We start from the raw sequence: 11,701 nt of genomic DNA, 5'->3' as shown, positions 1-11,701 counted from the left end.
CAACCGGTCATTTCAGGTATCATTTCAAAGCATCTGTTTAAAGGATGTTGGAAACTAACTGACCTTTCGGACTCATTTTTTTAATACAATTAGTGGTGTACCTCACAAGCACTTGTGAATAATGTGGGTGGATCATCTGTGTTACGAACCAGATTCCATGGGCACGGCTAACATTCAGTGGCTGATTGATGTCTGAACCTGTCCTGCCCCCCCCCCCTCCCTATTCTCCAACCCGCATTGATCACCGTGGTCAATTATAGTCGAACAATCCTCACGGAGAGGGCCTGATCCAGCATTGGATTGCCAGAGGACGCTCCACCACAGGAATCATAAACTAATTTCACGCAAATTGGCCCTCGGCTAGGATTCCAGCTGGCAACCTCTCCACTCTGCCGAGGTATGCCACTGCGCCAATTATCTCCCACGCAAACAATCATGGAGTGTAACGATGCGTAGAATAATCGCTTAATAACAATTCTTAATCCGGCGTTACACTTAGAGCATCGTGTGACTAAGACTTAACATCTCCAGATTAAAATGTGCGGCATGTAATGGGTTCATTTTTTTCCCCTCCAGTCACTGGAGGCAACTTTATTTGCATCACGCCGCGTCTGGCACACAGACCAAGACGGTGCCACATCACGCCGTGCCACAACGCCTATAGCCACACACACACATACAGCAGCAGTTGTGCCTGGCTCAAGGCGATGTGGAGGGCTGGTGCCCACGTCCACGTGTGACTGACGATGACGGGTGGTAGACGTGGAATGCAGTCTTGTTTTGCCACCACTGACTGAGCAGTCTGCCGGATTGGACGAGCTCCCACGCCGAGCGGCAGGTGTTGGTTAGGGTCCACCGCTGGGAGTCACGAGACCAATGAGCTCCTGTCACGATATGCACGGTTGGCTACGTACGGTGCGAAAGAGCTTCAACGTACATACGGAGGTTGCAGCCTTGACCCTCTGCCTTGTTGTCACTCGGGGCTCTGTCGACAGTCATAGGGGGTCCGCATTGGCCGTTTTCCGCATAGGCACGTGAGGCTTGGTCTGAATACAGCCCGTGGAGGCTTGGCGTGACGGTGGGTGCGCCACGATGGAGAGATGGTTAACTCCCTCGCCTGGTATGGAGGAGGTCCGTGGGTTCCATCCCGATCCTGACGCCTGCTGCTGCTGCTGTATATTTGTAGTTTGCGGGTCTCTCTCTCCCCGTGGGTCGCGTGGATTTTTCTCCGGGTTCTCCCGGCGTTTTATTCCACGTTTGTAATCGTGAGTTTCGAGTATTTGGCTGCTAGAAATTTCCACGTGATAAGCCACTTCGTTGAGCTATCATTTGTGACCAGCTCGCTGCTGACAAAAGAGCTGTACAGCTCAGTCAGCGTTACCTGCTAAAATACCAAAAAACATAGTTTAGTTTAAATTCTCGTCTGGCCGGGCGGAGCACACCAGACGGATGTTTGGCTGATTGCATCGCCTTTCAGCTGTCGCGTATTTTTTTGTCAGCGGGACGGGGAAACAAAATGTACCTCCCCGCGAACCGATTTCTTCTACTTTTCTTCGAGGAATCCGGGTACCATCGCTACCGGCCAGCTGTGGCTTAGAGGTAGACCGGACGAGACTGGTAGCCAGCAGAGTCAACGTTCCACATTTTCCGGGGTGGGTTTGAGACCCGTTACAGAGTTCAGTTTGACCGTGCAAGAAAATGCAGCCTCTGACTGCACCAGACTCAGGTATGCCACCCATGCTGATGAATTAATCATTCCACCTCCACTACTCGGGTCGCCAGGGTTTTGTAGCGCAGGGGGCTAATCACTACACACACAACCGTTCCCCTGTACAAAGGCAAAGCCAGACAGAGATTCCCCCATGGAGCTTGACCATACTTTTGGGGGCAATTGCTGTTGTTAGCGAGCATCTATGAAGGCCGGTACGGCGACACGACTGTGGTGAGGTGGGTGGGCCAGTAACCACTCCCGGCCGCCTTTGTCTCCCGAGACTGAGTCGATCTAGGGGAGGCCCAGGATAAAGATAAAGACAAAGATCTCCCCCGCATAGCCTTAACAGACTGTTGGGGCAAGTGTTGTTAGCGAGCACCTACGAAGGCCAGAACGGCACACGAGGGGGTTGGTGGCCAGCACCACGCCCGGCCGCCTTTGTCTCTCCAGTGGCGATGTTTTTTACGCACCGCACCAGGTACTCATTTGAGGCTGAGTCGACCCTAAGGGAGGCCCAGGACCGGTTCAGATAAATCGTCACTGATGTTGACCCTGAGCAGGACGCCCACGCACACACTCCCACACCTTTGCATAATGCCCTCTTGCTCCTCCCCGTGTGGGTTGGTTGGGTGGCTCGGTATGGTTCGGGCTGTGTGTGGGGCGGTCTGACGTGCGGACAACGAATTATCTCGCAGTGACAGCGTCCCCAGTCACAAACAGTCCACACGCGGCACACAGCGCACACGGCACAGCGCACAAGTTCACACACGGCACACAGGTGGACACACACAGCACGCAAGTTGACACACGCGGTAGACACATCACACAAGTTGACATACACAGAGCACACAAGTTCACACATCACACACAAACTCACACAGACATCACCGTCATCGCCTGAGCCATCATTCGACTCATCTCCGAGTAGCGTTCACGGAACGCAGTAACATCGAGGTTGGTGCAAGTATCAACAACTACCATCACGCGCGCATATTTATCATCAGAAGCAGCCGCAGCCATGATCAATCTACTGCTGCTGTATGAATACCTCAAGCCGTGCTTATATAGACCAATTGAATGCTATTTGATGGAAGTAGCCTGAAAGGTTGCTTGCTACACACGTGTAGTGAGGCACATTGCCTCCTGTACTCTTACTTAATGAGTTCCTTTAAAACTGAGATCGTTTATGAAATCAATATCGGGTACCAGGTAATGCGCAGAGCATCAGGGGTGTACACGTACCGTACACAATATTGTTGTAAACATATACATATTTATAGCTTTCGCAATTCCATTCGTAACATGAGAACATTTATATTCTGACTTTTCTAGCAGCTCACAGTCCACCGCCGCGCGTTACCTGGAAAAACAAACGCTTCCCGGAGATTGACATCAAATAAGTACTTTTAAAGTGTAGACAACACGACGGGTACTTCACGTCCGCAAGGTTGGCAGATTGAGGTACGTATTTCAAAACGTCACCAATTTACCATGAACAATTACCAGTGAGCAGATCGGCAACTCGCGTGTGATGGCATAAAGCGTGGGTAACTCCTGTCTCGTCAAAGACGTCCGGCCAGAGCGGAAGAGTAGGCGACATCGCACCCTTCAGAGTGCCTCTGGAAGACTCCCCTTCAATGGAGACTCTCCTACCAGCAGTTGCATGAGCGGGGCTCTCGCGTTTTTGTTGTCACCCAACCATTACCAACAACAACAGCCCGGAGTAAGACACGACGGGACGCCTCGCTTCAAATGGCCGGGCCGCCCGCACGCACGGACCTCCTGGAAAACCTCGAGGTGTCCGAGCGAGACCTCGAGGAGGACCTGCGCTACAGCGAGCCGCGGCGTCTGGCGCTCGACGTGCTCGTGGAGCGTGGCGAGGTGCCCTACCGGCAGTTTCTGGAGCGCGAGGGCATCGCGGACTTCTTGTCTCGCGGCGAAGTGGAGCACATCCGGCGCCACCTCCTCGTGCCACCGGCGGCAGAAGCGGCGTCCGTCGAATCCGCCGTCGTCGCCAACGGCGCCGACGACGGCGCCGACAACGGCGGCGGCGACCGCAGCGGCAGCAGCGGCGGCGGCACTTATTGGCCCACCGTGTCGGACGTGGTGGTGCCAGATTTGGAGCTGGGGTGGCCTTCGCCGTCCAACGCCGGGGGGCCCTGCCGCGGACAGACGAACGTGACCCTGTACGCGCAGCCTCCGCTGGGAGAAGGGGTCCCCACCATCAAGCAGGTGGTGCGGCGCATGCTGTGGCAAGCCACGCAGGTGAGCGAGCGCTGTGCGTTCCGGGACGGGTTGGAGCTTTTGGAGGAGACGGCGGGGGATTTTGGCCGCGAGGTTATTCGTCGAGCGAGTGTGCACGTTTGTTTCCAATGGACGTATGTTTTTACATTCATTCTAGACACTCTGATGATGTTACAGAAGGGCGTGCGACTTGTTAAACCAAGTATTTGGTGACACTGCTGCGCACAAGCACAATTCACAAATGCATGCGTCAATAACACTGTGTATTTAAAAGGAAAACTGTATGTAAAGTATATAATAATGGGTCCTTCTTCAGAGGACATAACATATTGCCACGAACAGAAATGTCACTTCCTTGTGACATTGCGCGCGTGCGACGTTAAACAAAGTAATGAGCCGAGAGGGACTACGTGACTGTCGGTATCGATAATTAATAAGTGAACGTGAATCGCTGGGAGGTTTCCTTGTGTGGTTGTGGCAGGGAAAGGAATTGCCTGTGCTGATACGAATTACTCATTCGTTTCATAACATTTCTGTGATCTACCAAACCCTCGCCTCCAAATGTATGTACTGTATGTTGAACTTTTTTCGCACCGTACATTAGACAACCACGCTAATCGGAGGTTCGGGGGACAGGACAACAAAACTAAACACAAAAAGCAGTTCTAAAGAAATTTGTTTTCAATCTAGACTTAAAAGTGCACAGCTCCAGTGGCATCCCCATATCGGAAGGAAGAGCGTTCCAGACGGCCGCTGAAGCGCCCCTGAAAGCGCCACGCGATACGGTGACTGTCTTCGTTTGATGGCCGGCAAATTGTCCACTGTCGTTGCTGCTGCTGCGAGGATGACTGAGTTCGCGTGAAGCCAGAGGGGCCACAGTTTTTGAGATGAACATTGCTCTCAGAGTCAGAAAGTTGCTGGGATTCAGAGGTTGCTCTTTGGTACCCGCTTCCCCATGACCCGTTCTCTTACGCAGATAGATATGCCGCTCGCACCGTAGCGTGAGGCCGGCAGCACAGTCGGAATCAAGTTGGGGAATTAAAAGGCGAACAGGTCTGTGTGTCTTCGAGTGGAATGTTTATCTTAGCGACACTATTGGGCTCGTAAATCATTGGGACCCTCAGAATCCCATGGTTGCAGGTGAAATCGTTGGAGCATGGACACCCTTGAGTCTTTAAAAGTCCGTAGATTTAGACTTATTCTGCTGTATACATAATTACATACCAGATACGGATGAAAATCTACGTTTGTTTTGTGAGACGTGTGTGTGTATATGTGGGGAGGCTCGGTGGTCAGCGCATTGCGCCATGAACCCCACGCTACCTAAGATCGAAGTCTAATTCACGGCCATGACTAATACACGCAATGACCAGCGTGGTGAAATATGGATAAACAACTCCCACGACTGACATGCCGTGGTGAAGCCTTCATCCTGCAATGGATTGAAAAAGGGCTGTAAGTTATCAGAATTTATTTTTTACTGAGTGTGTTATTGTGTGCGTACAGACCTCTGGGGGAGTGGTGGTGCAATCGTTAGCTCAACACCTATAGAACCCGGCTATCTGAGTTCGATTCCTGGGCCTCTCCTGGGTCAAATCAGCTTTGAACATTAATACCTGGCGCAGTGTATAAACAACTGCACAGAGGAGATAAAGGCGGGCAGGCATGGCGCTGGCCACAGCATCCACCCCAACATGCACCGTGGCAGCCTTAATGTGCTAACTTACATCAACGTTAAGGCAACGTTGGCCCAACGGTTCCAACCACATGCCAACGTTGTGTGGGGGCTACCGTCCCCCGCCATCACTGAATTGTCGGGGCCGTTGCCCACCGACTCCCCCGTTCCATTCATACCGCTACCCCCCTGGCTGCTCTGTCAGGTCCAGACTACCGACCCCTAATGCCTCGCCCCCCTGTACCTCTGCCTGGGATGTCGACCGCGTTTGCGTAGCTTAATTAGCGGCTCGTACGCTTTGCGCTCGCGATGCGCTACCCTGTTCAACGGCGGCGTGCCGCGGTGAGCGCGCTCGCAAAGTAAAACCCCGTCCTGCACGGGAATAAACAGGCGCGGGCGCGCCCCCGTGGGATTCCCTCCCACCCACGCTCCACGCGCTTAAGCAAAAACAAACACGCCGCGATTACTTTGCTCCGATTTAACGGGCTGTTTACACAGCTGCGTATTCGCGCACGCCAGGCGCTTAATTGGCTATTAGACAATAGCGCGAGTGCGCGCCCGCCACCCCGTCACACAGGCGCGCGAGCGTCAAGCGCTACTGTAGGCGATTGCGCAGGTACGCGAGCGCTGGGCACCACCGAAGATATTCGTGAAGGTACGCGCGCGCTGAACAATACTGTAAACGATCGTACAGGTACCGGCACTAAGCACGTTCTACTCCCTTATTCGCTGCAAACAGCCGCGTATGCGCGCGAACACAAAACGCTCCGTACACACTCGTACCGGTATGCGAACACCAAACACTCCGTCTCCCTCCTCGCATTCACAGTGACTACGACACAGCTTTATCCTATTAGTGGTTTTATTCCCAGCGAGTATCGAACTAGACTGTGTGTGTCAGTACGGACCAGCAGGACAGGTCTAACCTATCTCGCTACTGCCTGATACTTAATGGACCTGTCTGGCCTCTATTTTCTCTCCGAATTTCGTCCCTTTGTCTTACCTCTCTCCCTCGTACTTACGGTCCGACCTCGCAGCGATGGAGGTCGCGGATAGATGATGCTGTAACCAGCATCTGGCTGTTCTCTGCCCCGTCTCACGGACGTGCGAGTAACAGTCAGGTGACGGCTCCGCGATCCCTCCCTCCTGTTGATCTCCAGTCAAATAAAAATGGCCCCTTGCTTCCCCAAAGCGTCCCTTTTTATGCTCCTTTCAAAGCCCTCGCAGCGCCCATCCGCGGTGCATCACGGGTAGGGCCGTTAATCCGCGGTGCATCATGGGTAGGGCCGTTAATCCGCGGTGCATCATGGGTAGAGACGCTAGCCCGCGGTGCACCATGGGTAGAGACGCTTAACCCACGCTGCCCCGCTCCCCACCTGTCTGCTGGTCCGTGTGTGTCTTGAGCATCTCCTCACTGCGGTTCTCAGTGAGTTCGCCGTGGTCATTTAATTCTAAGTTAAGCCACGGCACCGCAGTGCCATTTGGCCTGGGGGGGGGGGGTGCCTGCCAATTCCCTGACCCTGAGAAACCGTGGAGCACCCCCACGAGGGGGCCTCTCGGGTAAAAACTCAGGGCAGGTGCCCCCCTCCCCTCCCCATGAGGCCCTACTTGAGTGTGTGTGTGTTTAGGTGGGGGGGGGGGGGGTGGCGGGGGAAGTGCTGTGATGGGAGCCGGGTGGCTTCTCGATCGCAGCAGCACAGCGACGGCCCCGGTTTCGACGGAGCGGCTTCGCTGTTGTGGCACCACAGTTGTACCAATGTGTCATGTTTGCTGGGAGTCTATGTAGGCTGCCCGAGAGATGTCCGTCTTTGTCTTTTTTGTATACAGTGACATTTTGCAAACTTGTCAAAGACCCAGAGGGCTGGGGATTTATGTAACCGCTTTTTATAATTGAATTGGCACTGCCTGTGACTTAAATGTCACAAATGTGTCACCCTAGGGGCTTCAAGGCATCCCTCCTCTAAACCACCATATCACAGTGGTTAACGCACTGCGCTCGCTAATCTGGCAAGCCGAGTTAGGATTCTTGGCCACGGCTAACATAAGCAGCCGGTGATTATCTGAAGCCGATATTGTTGTCTTTTTCATTTTACTCGCAGGTCATTGCCATTGTGATGGACGTCTTCTCCGACGTTGACATCTTCAGGGACCTGATGGATGTAGCCTGTGTGCGCAAGGTGCCGGTATATATCGTGCTGGACAACATTGGCTTCCCCACGTTCAGGAACATGTGTGACTGCTGTGGCGTGAACGCGGGCAACATAGAGGTAAGCGGGTAGGTACTTGCTGAAGGTACAAACTCACTCACGTCCAGCTTTTTTTTGCGCACCTATTAGCACGGTTGGCTACGTACGGTGGGAAAGGAGTTTTACATACATATAGCAATAGATGTTTTATACTGTACTGGAACTTGGCACAATACAAACGATCGTACTTTGCCCTTCATTGGAATAAATTCCAGCTCTGAAAATGCAAATATAGTTTTGACTATCACGTGACAAACGTAGGGTGTTTGCGAAGTGCTGTCCCCTGCTCTGTAAATGATGAACAGGCCACTTGCAGAATTTTTCAAAAAGTTCCTGTGAAAATCTCTTGCGCAGCCGTTCTCAAGGCTGTGGATGGGGTCATGGTGGAATTAAAGGCCAAATACTGGCTGGATTGTAAGACGTACCCCAAATTTTTGCTTGAAAAATATAGGTGAAAAAAATTCCGTGATAATCGGGAGAATGCGGTAATAGATGAAATATTTTAGGGCAAGCGATTGAATCAAATTAATGTCAGTGGATGGGCTTTTGTAATAAATATTCATTGCAATTATATTCCGTCCACATTGTACCGAAACGTCTTAGAGTGCAGTGTTTTTTATAGCTTACTAGCGGGAAGTACCTGGGGCAAAAATATATTTCAAACTGCTCTTAAAAGCATAACATATACACACAAGTACTAAGCTATTGTGAAAGCCCGGCGTTCCGTTTGTCCATTTATCCATCAACTAAATTATAAGAGGATTGAAGAAGTCCTGAATCAAAAAGTAATAGAATGATGAACAAGTGACATCACTCCAAATCGAACAGCGCCCCTCATTAATAATCATGAGCAGGTGACGTCCTTCAAATGGACACCCCCCCCCCATTATTACCTACTATAATGAGCCAAGAATGTCTGTGTGCAACGCTCGTGACGTCACTCCACGTCTACAATCCCCCCTCATTAATAATCATAAACAGGTTACGTCCTCCACATGGACCCCCCCTAATTAATAATCATGAGCAGGTAACGTCACTCCACATGGACCACCCTCCCCCCTAATTAATAATCATGAGCAGGTAACGTCACTCCACATGGACCACCCTCCCCCCTAATTAATAATCATGAGCAGGTGATGTCACTCCACATCGAACAACCCCCCTCCAAATGGACACCCCCACTCCCCTCCTTCACAATAATTAGCGGCTGACGTCACTCCACATGGGGCGAGGCGCCTCCTCCACCCTCCTCGGCGTCAACTGACAACCCTCACTACAAAGGCAGAACCCTCACGTCACGTGATCTCCGTAACGCTGTTGAGACATGAAAGTAAAAAGGACGTCATGATGAACAAGGGATTATAAACTTAAAATGAAATAGGTCTGTCAATTTATCCCTTACAAACTGCACACGCATTAATGCAATGAATATATCACGTCGCGGTCTGCTTTTCGCTTGCAAGTTTCAGATTTACTGCAATACACCCGTCCTTGGACGGCCAAAAGGCTAGTAGTATATATCGACTCTATAGCAGTAGCTACTAACTCTACAGTAGTATATACTGACTATAGTAATATCTACTAACTCTATAGTAGTATCTACCGACTCAATAGCAGTATCTACTATCACTACCGTAGTATGTACTGGCTGTGGTAGTATCTACTATCACTACAGAAGTATGTACTGGCTATAGTAGTAGCTACTATCACTACAGCAGTATATACTGGCTGTAGTAGTAGCTATTATCACTACAGTAGTATGTACTGGCTGTAGTAGTAGCTATACTAACTCTATAGCAGTGTGTACTGGCTGTAGTAGGCGCTATACTAACTCTATAGCAGTGTCTACTGGCTGTAGTAGTAGCAATACTAATTCTATAATAGTACTAACTTCACAGAGTGTAGTGGTGAGGCCTAGTCCCGTGCAGAGCCCCCGGCCTCGCCTAGATTGCCCAGCCGGCCGACGTGGCACCTTTGCAGGCTGGGCTGCTAACTCCCCCTCTCACCATCCCTCCGCCCGCTCTACAATAATATTATCTAAGGACTATAATAGTAGTATCTACCGACCCTATAGTAGTAAGTGCACTCATTGTGTTGTTGCATTATTAACGCGAATGAGAATTCCCCCCCCCCACCGATCGGGTGTGTGCGTTGCTAGGGCAACCACCACCACGGAGCCGGCTTTCTCGCGCATGCGCAGATGCGTGCTCTGGCGCCTCCCTGTGCTTATGAAAAGAATAAATTGTTAATTTAACTACTTTAAAGTTGACAAGATGTGAAATAGGAATAGCGCTTTTTCGTCCCGGGGCATACGGCGTGGTATCCATGTACTTTTAAAAAAAAAAATAAGTAAATCCCATAGTTTGTCAGTTAAAAACGTGTCAAGGTACCCGCGCAGATAGACACACGGACGGACGGACAGACAGACAAAAATTGACTTTTATAGGTGAGATAAGATGGGACCACCTTTTTATTCTATTACATTTGTTTACCCAGGAAAGCCTCAATGAATCTCAAGACTCTTTTTCAGGAGGATCCTACCAAGTTTTTGCAGTAGGGGCGATGCTGTAATCACAATTGAGTAATTTGCAATTCATATTTTTCCAAATATGTATGTTCGCTCAATACCAGTTACACTGTAACCTTTCTGAACTATGCTAGGAAACCGGAGAACACAGAGGGAACCACATGCAGAAGAGGGGGAGAACATACACACCCCTCAGAAAGCGGCCTAAATCGGTCACAGTATTGAACCCAGGTCCCCTTTTTTTGTTTTGTTACTGTGACGCACAAACGTTACCACTGCAGCCCACCGAGCCGCCCTAATGGCAAGCGCGTCTCTCCGTGCGTAGAACATGCGAGTGCGGGTCATCAAGGGCACCGTGCACTGCTGTCGAACGGGCAAGAAGTTCCACGGGCAGATGCTCGAGAAGTTTCTCCTCGTTGACTGCAGGGTCGCTCTCTGCGGCTCCTACAGGTGACGCCGACACTCGTTACACTGCTGCCGTTCAGCACCCTGGCACGGAGGCTCTTGGGAGTGGCCCTTCGAGCTATGGCCTACTGAGTGAGAGATTCACCAAGTACCCTCTAGAGCAGTGGTTCTCAACCGGGGGTTCGCGGACCCCTGGAGGGTACGTGGCAATGTCTCAGGGGGTACGTTATGTGATTTATAAATGTGCGAAATTATACCATGGATGAGAATAATTGGTGAATAAATCATATATTAATCTGCCAATATAAAATCACAACGATGACATTTAAATACATATGATAACCGAGAACGATATAAAAGACCTTTATAAATTCATTGATCGTAAACAATGTGGTTTCCAAGAGTAACCAGCGAGCACGAACAAATTACGTCACTCTTGCAGTGTCCGCAGATTTTTTTTTATTATTCGTTTGCAGTTACTAACCAGTTAGAATGCTCACAAAATGGGGAATTGGTAAAAAAAATATTGATGTTCCTTATTATCTCAAAACCATGTTTAGTCAGGAAAGGGGGGTACATTCGTTTTAAACAAAATTCAACCAAGGTAGGGGGGGTGGTAACAGGAGCCAAACCAGGTAGAGAATCACTGCTCAGGAGGAGTTCCCCAGAGCTCCCTGTCATAGAGGGCTCTTATGCCAACGGTGGCATGAGGAATAAATTTCAGGGCTATGCCCACACCCTCAATGAGCCAGGTTTTAGATGATTGATGACTCTGATGGTCAAGCGGTGCTTTCTTTGGGGCATTTGCCAAAGCGCTGTAAATAGTTAGCTGGTGTGTTCAGGATTGCTTGTTTATTCAATTATCCGTAATGCCCCACAGCAGCACAGAATTC

General features: G+C 50.5%; 1 protein-coding gene across 1 annotated transcript in view; it reads left to right on the top strand.

The window, feature by feature from the left end:
* Window positions 1–1,644: 1,644 nt before the first annotated feature.
* Window positions 1,645–11,701, top strand: part of LOC116950524 (uncharacterized) — a 17,423-nt gene continuing 7,366 nt past the window's right edge. The window contains exons 1-4 of the mRNA XM_076072788.1: window positions 1,645–2,665; window positions 3,044–4,157; window positions 7,677–7,897; window positions 10,729–10,853. Coding sequence (XP_075928903.1) covers window positions 3,464–4,157; window positions 7,677–7,897; window positions 10,729–10,853 — 1,040 coding nt within the window. The 5' untranslated portion in view covers window positions 1,645–2,665; window positions 3,044–3,463. The remainder of the gene's footprint in view (window positions 2,666–3,043; window positions 4,158–7,676; window positions 7,898–10,728; window positions 10,854–11,701) is intronic.

This window comes from Petromyzon marinus, chromosome 39 (assembly GCF_048934315.1).
Source record: "Petromyzon marinus isolate PM22_M1 ecotype Great Lakes invasive population chromosome 39, UKy_Petmar_22M1.pri1.0, whole genome shotgun sequence".
Classification (NCBI taxonomy): domain Eukaryota; kingdom Metazoa; phylum Chordata; class Hyperoartia; order Petromyzontiformes; family Petromyzontidae; genus Petromyzon; species Petromyzon marinus.
Note: the sequence above shows the minus strand (reverse complement) of the source record. Positions and strands in the feature narration are given on the sequence as shown.